This window comes from Stegostoma tigrinum, chromosome 4 (genome assembly GCF_030684315.1).
Source record: "Stegostoma tigrinum isolate sSteTig4 chromosome 4, sSteTig4.hap1, whole genome shotgun sequence".
Lineage (NCBI taxonomy): Eukaryota > Metazoa > Chordata > Chondrichthyes > Orectolobiformes > Stegostomatidae > Stegostoma > Stegostoma tigrinum.
This window is the reverse complement of record NC_081357.1, coordinates 21,159,017-21,180,539: the sequence shown is the minus strand read 5'-3', so window position 1 is coordinate 21,180,539 and position 21,523 is coordinate 21,159,017. Positions and strand designations below refer to the sequence as shown.

At 41.3% G+C, this 21,523-nt stretch overlaps 1 protein-coding gene across 5 annotated transcripts in view; it reads left to right on the top strand.

The window, feature by feature from the left end:
* acoxl (acyl-CoA oxidase-like) overlaps positions 1-21,523 on the top strand; it is a 322,997-nt gene that overhangs the window by 209,330 nt on the left and 92,144 nt on the right. For all 5 annotated transcript variants that reach the window (XR_007247594.1, XM_048531552.1, XM_059645207.1 and 2 more), the window contains one exon: positions 8,764-8,853. Coding sequence is in view for 4 of the 5 variants with exons in the window: in XM_048531552.1 (XP_048387509.1) it covers positions 8,764-8,853 (90 nt within the window). In the remaining variant the exon portion in view is untranslated. The remainder of the gene's footprint in view (positions 1-8,763; positions 8,854-21,523) is intronic.

The window sequence follows — 21,523 nt, the reverse complement described above, 5'->3', positions numbered from 1 at the left end:
GCCTGGTGTGGCGGTCTCCCAGCCTGGCATGGTTGTCTTCCGGCAATAGGCAATAGACAATAGGTGCAGGAGTAGGCCATTTGGCCCTTCGAGCCAGCACCATCATTCATTATGATCATGGCTGATCATCCACAATCAGTGTCCTGCCTTATCCCCATAACCCTTGATTCCACTATCTTTACGAGCTCTATCCATCTCTTTCTTGAAGGTATCCAGAGAGCAGGCCTCCACTGCCTTCTGGGGCAGAGCATTCCATATATCCACCACTCTCTGGGTGAAGAGGTTTTTCCTCAACTCTGTTCTAAATGGCCCACCCCTTATTTTTAAAAAGTGTCCTCTGGTTCTGGACTCACGCATCAGCGGAAACATGCTTCCGGCCTCCAGAGTGTCCAATCCCTTAATAATCTTACACGTCCCTATCTGATCCCTCTCATCCTTCTAAACTCAAGTGTATACAAGCCCAGTCACTCCAATATTTCAACATATGATAGTCCCGCCATTCCGGGAATTGACCTCATGAACCTACGCTGCACTCCCTCAATAGCAAGAATGTCCTTCCTCAAATTTGGAGACCAAAACTGCACACAATACTCCAGGTGCGGTCTCACCAGGGCCCTGTACAGCTGCAGAAGGACCTCTTTGCTCCTATACTCAATTCCTCTTGTTATGAAGGCCAGCATGCCATTAGCTTTCTTCACTGCCTGCTGTGGCGGTCTCCTGTTCTGGTGTGGTGATCGCTCAGTTGGAACAAGGGAGTCACGGAGAGAGTGGTCTCTCCGGAAAGCAGACAAGGGTGTGGATGGAAAAATGTCTTGGGTGGTGGGGTCGGATTGTAGATGGCGGAAGTGTGGGACAATGATGTGCTGTATCCGGAGGTTGGTGGGGTGGTGTGTGAGAACAAGGGGGATCCTCTTTGAGCGGTTGCGGTGGGGTCGGGGTGTGAGGGATGTGTTGCGGGAGACGCGGTCAAGGGCGTTCTCAACAACTGTGGGGGGAAAGTTGCGGTCCTTGAAGAACTTGGAAGTCTGTGATGTGCGGGATGGAATCCCTCATCATGGGAGCAGATGCGGCGGAGGCGGAGCAATTGGGAATAGGGGATGGAATTTTTGCAGGAGGGTGGGTGGGAGGAGGTGTATTCTAGGTAGCTGTGGGAGTCGGTGGGCTTGAAATGGACATCAGTTACAAGCTGGTTGCTTGAAATGGACATCAGTTACAAGCTAGTTTCTTGAAAGTACACTTTTGTACATGCTTTGTCTCAGTTTGTTTGTGTTTTTACAGACACCTGATTCTTTGGAAGATATTGATTGAGTGATACCGTTCAGTGCCCCTGAAATGGTGAAAAAAAAATCCAGTTACTAATCTGCTAAGTATTTCCTTTTACCACAGGACACAACAAGGAGCCCTGCCCTAGATAGCTGAGTAGTCAATCTAGGACTCATTAGCTTCCTGGAATTCCTTACCTTTCTATGAGCACCCAGTATGACCTTTGAACACCTTCTCTGCTTAAGTTTGTTCCCATTTGTGAAACAACTTCGTAAGTGTCATTCTAACTAATGATTAGGACAAAAGTGTGTAGCTGTTTGATTACATATTCTTGATGATCAAGTTGCACAAGAATGTGTCATGGAAGTAGTTGTTGCTGGGTATAAATAGAGTTTCCACAACATGAGTATTGTACAGAGTTTGCAATAATTTTTTTTTCTCTCTCTCTCTCTCTCTCTCTCCCTCTCTCTCTCCCACCTCCCCTCTTCCCCCACATCACCCCCATCCAATTGTAAAGAGGGCTGTTCTGTGAGTTTGCTTATGATTAGAGCTAAACTAAAGACCAGAGTTACTCTACGATTGTTAATTTCATGATCCATTGGACAACTTTCTAAGCACAAGGTTTCCCTGAATGTACTGAAGGGCATTAATATGTTGCCATAGTAACCCTCATTTTTGATGATTAATACTATTGATGAATAATCAAGACTCCATAATATGTAGTACAGTGATTCCTTCCAGTGATAGTATGGAAAACAAGATCAATAGAAGTATCAAATTAAACTTAACTTTTCTTGTTGTTATATAAAAGCAAAATGTTGTGAAAGCTGAAAATCTGAACTATAATAGAGAGTACAGAAGAAACACAGGAGGTTTAGCTGCATCTAGTGGAGGAAGAAAAACAGAAGAGTCATACTTGACTTGAAACGAAAACTCTACTTCCCTTACAAAGGATACTGTCAGATCTACTGGGTTTCTCCCACACTTTCTGTTTTTATTTCTTTCTGGACTTTGGCCAGGTTGGTATTATCGAACTGTGACAAGTAATGTTGTGCACTAGGCGTTGTCATGTGAAAATTCTAGCAGATAATGAAAATGGCAGCTGATTGAAATAAAAATAATGAGGGCTGAATTTCTACAGGAAAAACTGCATAAACTTTACAGAAACTGTCATAATCCTGTTTTGGTTATTTTCTGAATTTTTGTAACTCTTTTTTCAAGGTTAAACTAGACAAGGGGAAAGGAACATCCCAATCTCCTCGCCCCTACTCCTACACATTCATTGTATTTTATATAAGTACACTTGGATTGATCTCAAATCCTAAGGATACATATGTCTTGTGTAACTAGCCACAGAACCCAGCTGTTGTTTACCTTCTATTATGGCACTTGGTCTTCTGTGGAAGTCTTCAACTTTGCTACCAGCTTCTCCCAAAATTCTTCTCCCGCCTGCTTTAACCCTTTTACATTAGAACTCTTGTACTTCATACATCTGTTTTTTGCCATTTCAATTGTGTCTTGAATTATTACAATGCCTTAGCATAGCAAAACATATCAATGCACTTCACATGAACATTATCAAACATGGCATCAAGCCTTGAGAGGAAGATATTAAGACAAAAGCCTTGTCTACTGGGTTTTAAAGGTGTCTTAAAGGTGAAGAGAATGGTGTGCCAGATAGAGAGGTTTAGGGAGGGAATTCCAGAATTATGCGGCTATATTTTAAGCAGGGAGGGGGAGATAGACTGATCGCCGCCCCGGATGGTAAGCAAAATATTACGGGTACTGGAAATCTGAAACAAACACAGAGAATGCTGGAGAAACTCAGCAAGTCTGGCAGCATCTGTGGAAAGAGAAACAGTTAAAATTTATAGTCCAATATGACCCTTCAGAACTGACAAGGTGTGGGAAATAGGCCGTTTGTTAAAGAGGGGAAAAAGGACTGGTAGTGCAAGAACCTAGTGCACGCAACAAAGGTTGTTAATAGTGGAGATAAAAAGTGATGTAAAATAGGTGTGAAAGGGACATAAGTGCCAAATAAACAAAACCCAAACATGACGCAGCTAAAGGGGAAGTGGGGAGGTGCACAGAGAATGTAAGAAATATGGAGAACAGACATAATGTGATCAGTTTATGAAGCTTTTGAATTCGCCATTGAGTCTTCGAGGCTATAGCATGCCTAAGTGGAAAATGAGCTGTTTTTCCTCTACCTAGCATTGTACTTTTTTGGAACTTTACAGCAAGCCCAGGACAGAAATGTTCAAATGAGAGCAAGCAGCCTTATTGAAAAGGCAAGGAAATGGGAGGTGAGGATCTTTGTAATGGACAGAGCAGAGGTATTCTGCAAAGTGATCATCCAGTCTATGTTTGGTCTCTTTGTATTAAAAAGACCTCAATGTGAGCAGCGAATGCAGTAGATGAGATTGAAACACAGTAGACCAGTGAAACACTGTGTTTGGGGCTTGGGCAATGAGAAGGGAAGTTGTAAAAGTGTAAGGGTTATCTTTGCAATTTGCCTGGGAATGTACCATGAGGGAGTGAGGAAGCATTGGAAGTGATGGAGGAGTGGACCAGGGTGTCATGGAGGGAATGGTCCATGCAGAATTCTGGCATTAGAGGAATGGGGAGGATGTGCTTGTTGGAGGAATTCTGCTGGATATGGTACAGAATGATGCTTTCAAGACAGAAATGAATGCAGCATAAAGTGAGGACAAGGGAAACCCTTTCCTTGTTCTGGTAAGGAGAAGGTTAGAATTGCAGGAGATGGATTGTATATGGCTGAAGGTCCTCTTAACCATAACGGAGAGGAAAAAGGTGCTACTGGAGACTACCCAGTGGAAAGTGATATCATTGGAACAGATGTGATGGAGAAACTATGAGAATGGAATAGAATTACCTGGGGTTGGCCAAAAATGCCAATGCCAATGATTGCCTAACCAATCAACATCCATTCCATTCTCACAGTTTCTCGGTCACATCTCTTTTGATGATGCCACCTTCCACTGTGTTGCCCAACCAATCAACAGCTCTTGCTATGCTGTATAAAATGGTGTCCCTTTTGTTCAAGCTTGTTTCTTGCATCCTAGTTCGGACGAGTACAAGACATTAAGTTTTGTTCATTTTGTCTCCTTTCAGCAATTGTTTTTAAACAAACAATCGAACTGTGAGCAGCAGCAGGCCATTCTGCCACTCAAGCATACACCACCATTTAATAAGGTCATGGCTGATCTTGTTTTGAATTCCACATTTCCATCTCACCCCTTTGATTTCCCTGCTGGGCAAAAACCTGTTTACCTGTCCCTTTAAAATATTCAATGACCTCACATCCATCAGTTTCTGATGCTAAGAGTTTCAACATTTTCCTCATCTCTGTCCTAAAGTGACAAAACCATCTTTTTTTATTCATTTGTAGGATGAGGGCATTGCTGTCTTGGCCAGCATTTATTGCCCAGAGGACAGTTAAGATCACAGCTTCTAAACTCCAGCGGAAACAAGCCCAACCTCTCCAAGTGATGTTCATAAGACAACGCTCATTCTTCCGGGTTTAATCTCGCAAGGTCCTCCTTCCTTAAATAAAGTGATGAAACTGCGCACAGTATTCAATATATGATGTCAGAAATGTCCTGTATAAGTGAAACATAACATCCTAATCTGTTCTCTGGAACTTGTAAATAAAAGGATAGGTTTATTTTGTTCTATCAAGTCCTCAGCCCTCGCATCATCTCATCTCCCACTCCCCATTCCCCGTTCGTACTAACTCATGACCCCACATACCTGAATGTCAAACTCTGCCTATGTATATGAACATAAGGAGAGGGACAAGAGTAGGCCACTTGGCCTTTCGAACCTGGTCCATCATTCAATAAGATCATGGCTGATCTGATTTTAACCTCGACTCTACATTTCTGTATATTCCTGATAGTCTTTCGTCCCCTTCGTAATCAAGAATCTATCTATTTCTGTCTTAAAAATAATTAAAGGTTCTGCATTTACTGCCTTTTCATTCATGTGGACTGAATGGCTTGTTCAGTTTAGGTGCCAGCTGTGCAGAGCTCAAAGTATTGATTTTTGAGGACTCTTGGAGAGACCTTGAGGGCTACCTTTTGATTTTTGTGAGACTACGTTTTTGCTTTCAGTGTTCCTTTCTTCATTCTCACAAACACCTTTATTAGCTGATCCACAGGAGATTGAGGATTAACTTTATAGAGGTTTATAAAATCATGAGGGATATAGGTAAGATGAATGGCAGGTGTCTTCTCCCAAGGGTGGGGGATTTCCAGACTAGAGGGCTTATTTTTAAGGTGAGAGGAGAAAGATTTGAAAAAGACATGAGGGGCAATTTTGTTTTACACAGAGTGGTTCCTGTGTGAAATGAACTCCAGAGGAAGTGGTGGATGCAGGTTCAATTACAACGTTTGAAAAATATTTAGATGAGTACATGAATAAGAAATGTTTGGAGGGATATGGATCAAGCATAGCGAGGTGGGACTATTTTAGTTTGGGAAAATGGTTGGCATGGACTAGTTGGACCAAAGGGTCTGTTTCTGTGCTGCATCGCTCTATGACTTGGTAACCTTCCTCATTTGCATTTAATTCTTTTAGGCTTTTCGTCCTTTTTAAGATAGCATGAGTACTTAAGATTGTATATGCAGGTACTGTATGATCAAATCTTTTAACTTGGAACCTATAAATCAGGCATTTTTGTTCATTTCTGGTCAATAAATTTCCTACAGTCTTGTTTCCAAACTGGGAACATGGAAGAATTTGAACTAACAGGTTGAACATTGTATGATTCAAATTTAGCAAATTAAAATTTAACAGAGCCTCCAGTTGGAGGCTTTTGTCACCCCTATATATGTGGTTGACCTTTATCTGATAAAAAGACTAGCAAAAGAGTTTATAAGAACTACCAAAAGGGACTATGAAAGGTAGCTATCAAGGAACATTAAAATGAATAAGAGGAAATTTTATTGTTACATAAATGCATAGCAGTCAGGAGCAATGTTAGCCCATTAATGAATGAAGGTGGGGATACTGTTAATGACTGTGGCGAAACGGCAGTCATGGTAAATAATTATGTGGCCTTAGTGTGAACAGTAAAAGAGTAGGATAGTTTGCTGGAAATCCTGAGGAAATTAATAGCAGACAGGGACTGAATAAAATTAATACAGGTAAAACATCATTAATGAGGAACTAAAAAGTGTCTGTTTCCAATGAGAATGTTAAAGGAAGTAGGAGGGCACATTTGAGATGCTCTAATTATAATCTTTCAGAAACAAAGACAGAAATTGCTGGAGAAATTCAGCAGGTCTGGCAGCATCTGTGCAGAGAAAACAGAATTAATGTTTTACCTCTTTATAAACTTAGTGAGGTTTGTCAGGAATGACCTACCTGTCATGAATCCATGCTGGCTCTCCGAGGTCAAACTGAAAATTTACAAGATATTCAATTACTCCATCCTTGATGTAGACTCCAACAATTTCCTCACCAGAGATGTTAGGCTAAATGGTCTGCAATTTCCTGGTTTTCTCTTTACTTTCTTAAAAAGCAGGATGATGTGCAATTTTCCAATCCAATCTACCTACGGAAATCTGAAACATGATAAAAAGACAAAGAATCGTGGATGCAGGAGATCTGAAAGAAAGACAGAAATTGCTGGAAAAACTGATCAGGTCAGGCAGTCTTTATGAAGAGAGAAACAGAGTTAACTGTTCTGAAGAAGGGTCACTGGCTTCAAAGCATTAACTCTGTTTTCTGTCCACGGATTCTGCCAGACCTGCTGAGTTTCTCCAGAAGTTTCTGTCTTTGTTGCTGAAAGATTATAATTAAAGCAGCTACAAAGTGCTTCCCTACTTTCTTTAACAGTCTTAATGGAAACTGTCACTCTTTAGTTCCATTAATTTTCCTCATTATTGATATATTACTTAATATTAATTATATTCAGTTCCTTACAGTTATTAATTTTCTTGGGATTTCCAACAAACTATCCTGTACTTTTACTGCGAATACTGAAGCAAGGTAATTGTTTAACGTGTCTGCCATTTCCCCATAGTTTTTGACAATATCCTCATTTTTATTCTTTAGTGGGCTAGCACTGCTCCTGACTACCTGCTTTCCATTAACGTAATCATAAAATTTCTTATTATTGATCTTGATGTTCCTGCAAACTACTTCTTAGCAGCTCTTATGAGCTGATATTATGTGGCCCTTTGTATCTTTGGCAGGATCTCTGCTGTTTTTGCATTTTTTAAGCCCTTTCTTTTAGTTTTGTGCTGTCCTTTACCTCTTTAGTTGCCCATGGCAGTTTTTTTTTCTGTGAATACAGCTTTTAGGAGCAGATGTTATCTGCCCTCTGAGGTGGTTGTAAAATATCCCATGGCACTGTTTTGAAGAAGTTAGCCCAGTGTGCTGTCCAACATTTATTCCTCAATCAATATTTCAAGAACAGATGATCTGGCCCTGAAGACATAAGTATATACAGAAAACTACTCTTTGCAAATTCACTGTCTTGTTTCCTGCATTACAGAAAGGGTTTTGAGATTGGGCTGCCCTGGTGTCACGAAAGGCTCCAAATAAGCGCATGTTATTTCTTTAAACAGGTAGAAGGCTGACTGCCATATGAGTAAAACCTATCATCAATTGCAAAGGCATGTGCCGAGGTAATTAACCTTGTGTAGGTGACAAAGCATAGATTGTGGTATCACCCTGAATGCTCTTACTAGTACTTCGTAACATGTGCCACCTCTATCATTATGTGGTTCAGATGAAGGGTTGTTTCAGATAATTTGCTACCACCAGTCCTCCCTTGTCTATATTTTGTCCGGACGCTGTCAAATGTCTAGCATATGTAAAGGATACATGCATACAAAAGAGATGTTGTTCTTAGTTAACAAGATGGTTTATGCCATGTAGCAATAAGAACAAATACTTTGCTGGTCAGGCATAATTGTTAGGACACTCCGTGCTAAACAGAATACAGCCTAAGAAAACATTGTCTCCAACCACTTGTGTGGCAATCACAGAGTGGGGCGTGGTCAGTGAAAATTAATTCCTTCAGAGATATTATTTTGTACAACATGGATGACTGGTTGTCTACCTGCTAACTTGGTGAGGTCCACAATACAAAGATATCTAAACCATAGTGACAGTTACAACTTATAAAACAAAACACTGTTTGGCTCCTGTACCTGTACTCTAGCTTGTCAAAATTTGACTAAAGCAGTACATCAGTCAAATAATAAAGTTTTCCAGTTCCAAAGGAGAGTTTTTGGATTCAAAGCATCTTGTTTCTCTTTTCATAAATGCTGCCAGACCTGCTGAGTTTCTCCAGCATTTCCCGTTTTCAGTTCATCAATCCATTTGTTTTTGAGATTCAGTTTGTTTCATGAAGTCATTCAGTATTTTGTTGTCTAATATTTTTCAGTTTGTTTAGGCTGTTTAGCAATGCTCGTGTTACCTCAATGTTGTACAAATTGAAGTTGTTCAATTGCCTTGTTCCAGGGTTACATGATGGAGAACCGTATCCCTGGGCTGAAATGTGACTCCGATGTATTCGTAACCTTTGAGGGTGACAATGTTGTGATGTTACAGGTAAGGTAATTGAAACATTGCTCCATGTATTATTCCGCTTTCACTGCTAGGTTACCTGAGCTTCCAGACACGGTTTGTATCTTTCGGAAGTCAAAATCAGTCTCTGTACATATCTTTACTCTCCATTTGTGTTCTGATCAGCCATATCAAAAGATTGATAGTCAGGAACGTCCTTAGATTCCGAACATGGTCCTTCAGCTTGTTGTTTTATTTCTTTCACGACTTTCTTTAGTCGTCATTGTGGATTGATTCATATGCATGGTTGTGGGCAAAGTTAAACTAATTGTGATGGGGATAGCTACAGTAAAGGCAACACACTTTCCTTTGATACACTCATACAGAGTGTGTATTCTTCTTTGAATGATTGTTAGAGTTTTGAAGTTTCTTGTAGAAATGAAAAGCATTTTTAATAGTTACAATCATGGAGAAACATTGTAGTATTGCCAGGATGGGTCCGGCAGTGGTCTGGAGAGAGTAGAGTAGAGTGGAGTTTGATGGTGGTTTTCAATTAGAAAGATTCTGAAGTGGGGCTTACATGGGTTAGATTGTTGAGTTTGGATTTGTTCTGTGAGTGGTTTTCTAAAGGCATTTACTTTGTAGATTCAGCTTTTCTTGCCTCCTTTACATGTCTGAGTTTCATAAAGCTGGGGAAACCTGGCCGCCTGTGGTTAAAATGAAGAAACACAACCGCAATATAATTGAATTACTAAACCAGGGCAGATTGGGCCCCATTTGGTTTTGGTTCCAGCTCAAAAACAATTTTGCATTTCAACTTCCAGTACAATTTCAACCCACCTGTTTTTGGGACTTAAAATTCAGCCTATTGTTTCAGCAGGAAGTGGGGTTTTTTTTAGCATACAATGAGTGTGAATTTAATCATAAGTAAATAAATCTTTGTAGAAGAGCCTATGAAATATTAATTAATTGGCACCAATCTCTGCAACATCTTACTACAAAGAAAGGCACTCACAGTTGCGAAATAGCAGTCTTATTAACTATCTGGAAAGCATCCGATTAGAAATAGAATATGACAACTTTACAGAGTTGCAAATGGAAGTTTTAATACTTGAACCATTTCAACAGAAAATAATTCACATTTATTCAACATGCTTCATAGCCAATTAAGTACTTTTTAAAAGTATTCTATTGTCTTAATGTTGGAATGGGGCAGGCAATTTATACACAATCACATACTTCACAGAACAACATAAATGATAATCACCAGATGATCTGTTCTTGACGCATTTTCTGAGGGATAAATATTGTCGAAGAGAACATCCATCTTCTTCTTGGAAGAAGTGCCATGGTATTTTTAAATGAGCATGTTGTCACTTCCTAGGTCCATGTCCATCTTTCTCCCAGCCCCGTGTTTGATACTTTGATTTGGAATTTTACTCCAGCCACAGCATTGAAACAGTCCTCATCAAAATCATGTATTTAATCGTATGTTATTGTGACTGTGATAAACTAGCCCTCCTCATTCTTCTTGTCCTACCTGTCGCTTTTAATAAAGTTGGTCACACCACCCTCTGTCCTCCTTCCTCGAAATGGATGGGACTTTCTTATTCAGCTTGAAGAAGCCAGAGAGTCAACTGCTTACTATCTCTTTTCTCTCACTGTTACCTCTGGAGTACGGAGTACTGTAAGAATGTAACTTGACACCGACCCCCCTGCCACCCCCCCCCCCCCCCCCCCACAACTTCTGCTTCTCAGAGACCATCTGCCCTTTAGCAATTTCATCCAGAAACACAAAGTCAGGTTCCCCATTTATACTGATGAGACCCAACCTACTTCACCACCACCTCTCTGAGTTTCTTCATTCCTCTGCCCCTGGTTTTACAACACATCTTACGGGCAGAGATTTCCTCCAGTTTAATACTAGGAAAACCAAAATCTTTTCAGTCTTAGCATACAGAGCCTCTGTTCCCCAGCCAATGACTCTCTCCTTCCCCTTAATCATTAACTGAGGCTATTTGACCCAGAATTGAGCTTCTGACCACTCTACATTTTTATTACCAAGACTGCTCACTAGTTCAGCTCATTTTCTGCTGAGATATTCGTGCATGCCATTGTTATCTTCAGAGATACCCATTCCTCCTCGATTGTATGAGCTCAGTCTAAAATTCTGCTGAATGTATCATAAAAGGCACCAAGACCTTTTCAACACTTTTCGACGCAGTGCTTGATAACTTCATCAGGTCCAGGTCTGGCAATGCCCCATTTTTGCAAACCAAGCCTGCCAAGATATATCTGCTTCTCTAATTCAGCACTCTCATAGGCTGGATTTTCTTTGCTCCATTTTTCGTGGCTGCCCTGAGCTTTGAATTCTCACTGTAAAATTCCCCACCATTCCTCCTCTTTAAAGTCCAACTCTTTGACCAAGAATTTTGACACCTGACCTATATGACCTTACAAGACCGGGACGGCTTGGTGGCTCAGTGGGTAGCTCTGCTGCCTCATAGTGCCAGAGACCCAGGCTCAATTTCATCCTCAGGCAACTATCTGTGTGGAGTTTGCATATTCTCCCCATATCTGCATGGAATTCTTCCGGGTGCTCCGATTTCTTTCCACAGTCCAAAGTTCTGCAGGTTAGCTGGATTGGCCATGTTAAATTGCCCGTTGTCCAGCAATGTGTAGTTTAAATGGATTAGCCATGGGGAATGCAGGGATAGAGTTGATGGTGGGTCTGAGTGGAATGCTCCTTGGAGGGTCGGTGTGACTCAGTGGGCCAAATGGTCTGCTTCCACACTGTAGGGATTCCATGATTCTTAGAATCAGTGTCAAATTTTGTTTGATCATTAATCCTGAAATTCCAAGGGAAATGTTCTTACTTTAAAGACGCCATGGAAGTACAAACTGGTGTTGTCTGCTGAGAGGATTTAAAGTATCATCTTCGAGACTGCAACACTCCCCAGGTGCTGCACTGGAACACCAACATGGATTATGCGCAGATGTGTTTGGAGTTCAATTTATTATCCTCTGGTTCAGATAAAACCTATTGCCTATAGAATTTGTTTCTGTCACACATGATGTACTAATTTGTCTTTCCTACACCTCATATAACCTGTTTGATCTGTCTGTGAAAGACTCTGCAAGGTATTTTAATACCTCTCACCAGCCCCCTTTCAAGCTAAAACACATGAATGCTTCATCAATTTTGTTCTTGGCACAATCTTTTTACGTTCCCAGTGAATTTGAAGTACCCTTTTGGAAGTTCCCTGCCATGATGTTCTATGTATTTACAGATGATTTGTTGTTTGAAAACTGAAACCAGATCATTAGGCCTCTCATTAATATGAAACTCTAGGCAATATTTTGATAGCATTACAAAATCCCATCCCCTTCCATACTTATATACTGTGTGCAGTGTGGCTTGCTGTCCGACCGTGAAAAGGTGATAACTTTAAGAAATATTTTATTTATTCTTTCACAGGATGTGGGATGACAACTACCAATTGCCCATTGTCCAACAATGTGTAGTTTAAATGGATTAGCTCTGGGGAATGCAGGGATAGAGAAGATTGTGGGTCTGGGTGGAATGCTGTTTGGAGGGTCAGTGTGACTCAATGGGCCACACAGGAGGAAGGAATATCAGTAGGAAAGCCGTTTGGAAATAGTCCCCAGAACTCAGCCTTTGAATAATTATGAATCAAGATGAATGGACAATAAACATTCTGAAGACTTGAATTTACTTAGATCTGATACGATTTGAACCAAGTGGATAAGGAGTAGCTACTTGCAGCTAAAGCTGTTTGAGCAATGGGAGGCACTCATAAGAACTAGGAGTAGGCCATTCAGCCCTTCGAGCCTGTTCCACCATTCAATAAGATGATGGCTGATCTTCTCGTGGACTCAGATCCACTTATTACGTTCTCACCATATCCCTTAATTCTTTATTGTTCAAAAAAAATCTACCTTAGCTTTAAAAACATTTACTGAAGTAGCACCAACTACCTCACTGGGCAAGGAATTCCATAGATTAACAACCCTCTGGGTGAAGAAGTTCCTTCTCAATTCAGTCCTAAATCTGCTCCCTCTATTCTTGAGGCTATGCCCTCTTGTCCTAGCTTCACCTGCCAGTGGGAACATCCTCTCTACTTCTATCTTATCTGTTCTCTTCATAATTTTATATGTTGCTCTAAGATCCCCCCCTCAATCTTCTGAATTCCAATGAATATAATCCCAATCTCTCAGTCTCTCCTCATTAGCCAACCCCCTGAACTCCGGAATCAACCTAGTGAACCTCCTCTGAACCCCCTCCAGTGCCATTACATCCTTTCTCAAGTAAGGAGACCAAAACTGCACACAGTACTCCAGGTGTGGCCTCATCAGCACCTTATACAGCTGCAACATAACCTCTCCGCTTTTAAACTCAATCCCTTTAGCAATGAAGGACAAAATTCCATTTGCCTTCCTAATTACTTGTTGTACCTGCAGACCAACCTTCTGTGATTCATGGACATGGACATCCAGGTCCCTCTGCATAGCAGCTTGCTGCAACTTTTTACCATTCAAGTAATAATCCCTTTTACTATTACTCCTACCAGAATGTATGACTTCACACCTTTGCCCACTCACTCAGCGTATCTTTGTTCCTCTGCAAAGTTTCACAGTCCTCTGCACACTTTGCTCTGCCACTCATCTTAGTGTCCTCTGCAAACTTTGACACCCTAAACGTGGTCCCCAACTCCAAATCATCTATATAAATTGTAAATAATTGTGGTCCCGACATCAATCCATGAGGCACACCACTAGTCACTGATTGCTAGCCGGAATAGCACTCATTTATCCCCACTCTTTGCTTTCTGTTAGTCAACCAATCCACTATCCATGCTAATACTTTATCCCTAATGCCATGCATCCTCATCTTATGCAGCAGCCTCTTGTGCGGCACCTTGTCAAAGGCCTTTTGGACATCTAGGTACACCACCTCCAATGGGTCCCCATTGTCCACCTCGCTTGTAATGTCTTCATAGAATTCCAAAAGATTTGTCAAGCATGACCTGCCCTTCATGAACCCATGCTGCGTCTGCCCAACAGGACAATTTCTATGGAGATGCCTTGCTATTTCTTCCTTTGTAATAGACTGAAATGTCTTCCCCACTACAGAGGTTAAGCTAACTGGTCTGTAATTCCCCATCTTTTGTCTACCTCTCTTTTTGGCATCACATTTGCTGTTTTCCAATCTGCTGAGACTGCCCCAGAGTCCAGCGAATTTTGGAAAATTACCACCAGTGCATCTGCTATTTCTCCCACCGTCTCTTTTCATGCTGGGATGCGTTCCATCAGGGCCAGGAGACCTATCAATCCTTAGTTCCATTAGCTTGCCCAACACTACCTCTCCCGTAATAGTGATTATTTCCAGGCCCTCACCTACCTTTGTCTCTTTGTCAATTACTGGCATGTTATTAGTGTCCTCCGCTGTGAAGACTGATACAAAATACCTGTTCAATGCCTTGGCCATTTCATCGTATCCCATAACTAAATTCCCCTTCTCATCCTCTAAAGGGCCAACGTTTACTTTAGCCACTCTTTTTCATTTTATATGTTTATAGAAACCTTTACTATCTGTCTTTATATTCGTCCTAGTTTTTTCTCATGTTCTGTCTTGCTTTTCTTCATAGCTCTTTTCGAAGCTTTCTGTTGACCTTTAAAGTTTTCCCAATCTTCTACTTTCATGTTAAAGTTTTCCCAACCTATTGGTTTCATTCACATTCAAGGAAGAAGTAGCAGGAGCACAGGGAAAATATGTTCCTATAAAGTCAAAGGGTGGGACCAACACTGGACGACATTGGATGTCAACAGGCATGAAGGTTAGAATTAAGAAAAAAAGAGAAGCTCATGGCAGATTCTGAGGGCCCATTATGACCAAGTGTCTAGAGTATAAAAAATACAGACAGCAGCTTTAAAAAGAAATTAGGAAAACTAAGAGAGTGTATGAGAAAAACTGGTGGGCATATAAAGGAAAATTCAAAGTGATTTTTTTGCAAGCTAAAGAGTAGGACCCGTTAACCTGTGTGTGTGTGTGTGTGTGTGTGTGTGTGTGTGTGTGTGTGTGTACGTGCACGTGTGGATACAATGCTCAATGAATATTTTATGTCAGTCTCTTTGGACTGTGGAATATCAGAAGAAATTATTGCAGATTTACATGGATAAATCTGTAGGCCCAAATGAGAAGTATCCCAGCTAAGTGAAGAAAGTGAGGTATAGGAAATGTGTCCAAGAAAGTTTCCTAAGTCAATATGTGGGTGGCCCTACTTAGGAGGGTGCAACACCGGACTTCCTCTTAGGAAACAAGGCCTGGCATGTGACTGAAGTGTTAGTGGGAGAGCACTTTGGGTCCAGTGACCATAACTCTCTTAGTTTTAACACAGTTATGGAAAAAGGTATGACAGGTCTACAGCTTAAGGTACTAAACTGACGCATGGCCAATTTCTTGTGAGAGGTTTCGAGTACAGGAGCAGGGATATGTTGTTGCAGTTGTGCAGGGTCTTGGTGAAACCACACCTGGAATATTGTGTGCAGTTTTATCTCATTCTTGGAGGAATGGTGCTGTAGCTGTCAAGGGAGTGCAGTGAAGGTTTACTAGGCTGATTCTGGGGATGGCAGGTCTAACATGTGAGCGGGGATTAACACAGTTAGGATTGTTTTCACTAGAGTTTGGTCGAATGAGGGGGGATCTCATAGAGACATATAAAATTCTAACAGGACTGGACAGGGTAAAAGCAGGAAGGATGTTTCCAATGAGGGGGGTGTGTCCAGAACCAGGGGTCACAGTATGAGAATTTGGGGTACACCATTTAGGATGGAGATAGGGAGTTGTTTCTTCACCCGAAGAGTGATGAGCCTGTGTAATTCATTACCACAGGAAGTAGTTGATGCTAAAACATTGAATGTATTCAAGAGGCGGCTACATATAGCACTTAGGGTGAACGGAAGCAAAGCTATGAGGAAAAAAGTGAGATTAGACTATTGAGTTGAATATCAGCCATGATCATGAAGAATGTCAGCGCACGTACGAAGGGCCAAGTGGCCTCCTCCTGCTCCTATCTTCTATGTTTCTGTATTAAAAATATTTCTTTGTTTTCATTGGCTTCAGATTAACTCATGCTTAAAGCTGACCTAGGTTAATTTCAAAATTTCATTTTATTCTGTTTTGATAATGCAGGCAGAAACCAGAAAAGAATTCTTATTATTATTTATAGCATCATTGATACTCCTTAAGATACAAACTACATGTTTCATTTCTTCTATCAGACACTTGATTGTGTTTCTAAATTTGTGGAGGTGGGATCGTGGCTGTTATATCATCATTTACATTGCCTGGAATCATTATATAATGTTTTCTTTGAAAAGCATTTAACAAGATTAAAATACATTATCAGTACAGTGAGCAGGCCATTAATTATATTTCCCCATAAGGGCCTTAAATCATTGAAATTTGTCAGTGGAATTTCTGTTCTGTACATTTGTCTTTGAAATATGGTAAGTTAATCATTATGGATAAAAAAACTAGCATGACAGTAACAAATGTGATTTTTTTTAACAGATTAATGCATGCATTGGACATAAGCTAGTCAGTTACTACAGTTTTGATTAATGTTGTTACTAAAGGAACTTGTTAAATATCTGATTCAGGAGAAGATTGCTTTCATTTTCCATTTGCCCACTTGTCCTCCCTCTCATCCTGACCTATGACCACACTGATTCTGAAGTCATTACCCTCAGTCGTGAAGTTCACTTGATTACGTTAATTGCTATATTAAGAGAATGTACTCCACAAGCACATCTTATGAATTCATGGACTCTGGAATTATGCTTTTCCCATCAGGAGAGCATTCGGAGAATCTTATAGGGATGTCAGTAGGTGATAAATGTATCCACAGAACCTGTTCATCTTGAGAATTGAAATTCCTGATTTTTGCTCCATCTAAGTGCCTCCCCAGGAATTATTCAAAATCTACCTGTTTAGTCTCACCAACGTGTAAACCACTGTAAATTTTTTTCTCCTTAAGAATACTTCCAAAAACACAACAGTAGTTTTGACTCTTCGTTTCACCGTATTTCGAATTATAATTCATCTATATGTAATTACTAACCTCTTGTTTATTCCATTAAACAAGTTCAGAATTGGGACGTCTATAAAGACTCAGGTCAGTGCCTTGGCCGGAACAGTATACTTTGTCATGTCAAATTGAATTCCTGGAATTCTGCTGGATTTCACTGAAGATCAGGGAGAAATGTCAACCATGGTTGTTTTGTCCTTTATTTGTTCTTATTAACATTCTGTAGATGAATAGTAATAAGCTATTTAAAAGTTCAGGATTGTGAAATCAGTGTCTGGTTGAAACTGGACATACCAGACTGGCTAATTCAAACTATCTTTTATCATTTCATATTTTCTTCTTTTTTTGATGATGCCAGCTGTGAATGTTCACAGTTTATTTGTACATTTTCTCTGTGTTTTCTCGTCCCTAACAATTTCCTCCTGACACGTCCACCATCCACTCCTGGAAGCTTTTTTCTTGGATCTGTGGTTCTGTTCCCACTTCATACTCCATCCAGTTATTTGTATGTAAACCATGACACAACGACAGCCTCATCCACTGTGGGCATCGCATCAAAGCAGCTATTGATGGCACATCCCCATCTTTCACATGGCTGTCCTACTAAGTGGAGTTCAAAAAGGAAAATCCATTGGGACATGGGCCTCAATCACAGCCAGCTTTTTCATGCAGTGGGCCTGGATGGAGGAAGCCAAGATTGAGTTTTGATTGAGGGATGGGGAGATGCAGTTGGGTTTTGGTAGGAGGGAAGGATATGGTGCTGAAATCTGCAAGTTTCTACATGGCGTTATTCAAGAATAAAATAGGGGAATTATTGCAGCCAATTCAACACTGTCTTTAGCTGACACCAAGCAGTGGACAGCAGTTGAAAACCAGGAAGATGACTGATGCCCTCCATTTCTGAAGCCAGGCCTGCTCAGACTTGAAGACGAATATAGAAACAGGAGTTAGTGTTTAGACTTTTGACTGCATTCTATTGGCAATCCATTGAGATCAAGGCTGATTGCAGTTCCCTCACTGCCACCGGTACAGTCATGAGCTTTCTTCTTTGTATGGTAGATTTGCGAAATTGAGGACTTAATTTTATCTGTTACTGCATCGATCAGTTGGCAGATTGAGTCAATTCACTGAGTTACTGTCAATTATTTTAACCTCAATGATGCTTAACGCAGCAGAATTATAATAAAAGAAGCCAATATCTACTTCTCATCTAAAGGATAAAGTACCAGTGAGTTGTAATGTAGAGGTGCCAGTGTTGGACTGGTGTGGACAAGGTCAGAAGTCACATGATGCTAGGTTATAGTCCAACGGGTTTATTTGAAATCAGAAGCTTTCAGAGCAATGCCTCTTTTCTCTCCTCTATGGAGTTCAATCCAGGCAAATGCGAGGTGATGCATTTTGGAAGATCAAATTCAAGGGCGAACTCTACAGTAAATGGAAAAGTCCTAGGGAAATTTGATGAACAGAGAGAGCTGGGTGTTCAGGTCCATTGTTTCCTGAAGGTGATAACGCAGGTCAATAGGGTGGTCAAGAAGGCATATGGCATACTTTCCTTCATTGGGCGGGATATTGAGTACAAGAGTTGGCAGGTCATGTTGCAGTTGTATAGGACTTTGGTTCGGCCACATTTGGAGTACTGTGTACAGTTCTGGTCACCACATTACCAAAAGGATGTGGATGCTTTGGAGAGGGTGCAGAGGAGGTTCACCAGGATGTTGCCTGGTATGGAGGGTGCTAGCTATGAAGAGAGGTTGAATAGATTAGGATTATTTTCATTAGAAAGACGGAGATTGAGGGGGGACCTGATTGAGGTCTACAAAATCATGAGGGGTATAGACAGGGTGGATAGCAAAAAGCTTTTTCCCAGAGTGGGGGACTCAATTACTAGGGGCCATGAGTTCAAAGTGAGAGGAGGAATGTTTAAGAGAGATATGCGTGGAAAGTTCTTTACACAGAGGGTGGTGGGTGCCTGGAACCCGTTGCCAGCGGAGGTGGTAGAGGCAGACACGTTAGCGTCATTTAAGATATATTTGGACAGGTACATGGATGGCCAGGGAGCAAATGGACACAGACCGTTAGAAAATAGATGACAAGTTAGACAGAGGATCTTGATCGGCACAGGCCTGGACGGCCGAAGGGCCTGTTCCTGTGCTCTAGGTTTCTTTGTTTGTTTCTTTGTTTCAGGTGAAGAAAATCATACAGGCTCAGAATTTATAGGCAGAGAGACCATACGAAAGATCAGGCCATGCAAGTGGAGTGCCAATTAGTAAGTCTCTACAAGACATCAAATGTGTCAGACAGTGTGAGTAAAGTGTCAACAGTTGAACAGTAATTGAAGGAGATGGCCTATAATCCAATTACTTGAGACAGAGAGATAATTACAAAAAATTAAAAATAAGATGGTGCAGGAGACAAACCAAACATCCGGCATAACATAAAAACCAAAAGATCAAAGGTAGGTAGAGGGACATGTAGTATTTTAAGAGGTGGGGAGGCTGCAGAAGGATTTGGACAGGTTAGGAGAGTGGGTAAAGAAGTGGCAGATGGAGGGCGTAGTGGGAAAGTGAGAGGTCATGCACTTTGGTAAGAAGAATAAAAGCATGGACTATATTCTAAATCGGAAGAAAATTCAGAAGTCTGAAGCGCAGAGAGACTTGGAAGTTCTAGTCTAGGATTCTCTCAAGGTAAATTGCAGATTGAGTCAGTAGTCAGGAAGGCAAATGCAATGTTGACATTTATTTTGAGAGGACTTGAATATAAAAGCAGAAATGTACTACTGAGGCTTTATAAAGCTCCGGTCAGGCCACATTTGGAGTATTGTGTGAAGTTTTGGGGCCTATATCTCAGGAAGGATGTATTGGCAATGGATCCTATGTCTTATGGTCTTAACTGTGGATGCTGTAAATCAGGAACAAAAACAGAAGTCGCTGGAAAAGCTCAGCAGGTTTGGCAGCATCTGCGAAAAAAAAGAGTTAACTTTTCCAGCCCATTGACCCGTCATCAGAACCTAGCTTCTGACCAGGGTCTAACCAAAATAACAAATAATCCAAAACTGTACAAACTAATTAAGATAGAGAGATCATAACAAGTTATCAAGGTGATGATCTTAAAACAGGACAAGAAGGAAGATTTGACAAATACAGAACAGTATAGCAGCACAATCTGAACCCAAGATCACAGTTCAGGCCGTCTCCATGGGTGCAGAACTTGGCTATCAGATTCTGTATTGTACTGTGTCTCGAAGGCTGCCTTGGAGACACTTACCGAGGTTCAGAGGCTGAATATCCCTGACTGCTTAAGTGTACCCTGACTGGGAGGGAATATTCCTGTCTGGCAATTGTTGCACGACGTCCATTCATCCATTGTTGTAGCATCTACATGGTCTTGCAAATATACCATGCCTTGGGGCATCCTTACCTGCAGCTTATGAGAGAGACAGCATTGGCCGAATCACATGAGTACCTCCCATGTGGAAGACGAGTATCCATGTCGATGATCTGACATGTCTTGCAGAGCTTACCATGACAGGGTTATATGGTGTTGTGGTCGAAGCTGTCCTGAAGGCTGGGTCGTTTGCTGCGAATGTTTAAGGTTTGGGGGTTGTTTGAAACCAAGAAGTGGGGACGTAGGGATGATCTTGGTGAGATGTTCGTCATCATCAATGACATGTTGAAGGCTGCAAAGAGCGTAGTATCGTTTCTCTGCTCTGGGAAAGTACCGGAAGGTGAAGGGTACTCTTGTCGGCAATATCCTGTGTCTGTCTTCTGAGGAGGTCTTGGTGGTTTTTCACTTTGGCACATCAAGCTGTCATCGCACCTCTCGCATCTCATATATCAGCTGTACAGCAGATGCCGCAACCTTGAAATTGAGATAGAGTCCATGTTCTCAGCTAGCACTCAGGATACAGTGGACCAGCTATGAGACACTGCCAAGCAGACGGGGTAATGGAGCCATGCCACCTACATGCACACCAAAAAGGGGGAACTGGAGAAACTTGGCATCACCATCAGCAGTAATCAAACCTTACCCACTACCACGGTTGAAACTGGTATCACCACAGGGAAATCCATTGTCAACTTGCCTGGCCGCACCCTTCAACCAGATGAAATCAAAATTCTCAGCCAAAGGCTCAATTTATGCCTCATTACCAAAATGGACCCCATTGGTCTCATAGCTGGAACAGAGGAATTCATCAGGTGAATGAAGCTCCAGGAATTCTACCACAAACTCCAAGATGTCAGCATCTCAATGAGACAACCAACAAACTGTAACAACCAACAGAGAGATTGATAGTGCAGCGACCAAAGAAGAAAGAGTCAAATTGGAACTTTCCGGAAGGCTGCTTGCCCTAGGCTTGACATGTATGTTCAAGTCATCAGGACATGTGTTAATGCCAAATTCATCAGCTGTGCTCACAAGATAGTGCAGAACATCACCCAAGTACAATGTGACAGCATCCAGGCTCTCAAAACCAATTGCAAGTTCACCATCAAACCAGTAGATGAAGGTGGTAGCACTGTCATATGGAATATTATGGACTACTGCAAAAAAGCGACCAACAACTGAACAACCAGGAACCCTATAGGCCTGCTGACCTGACCAAA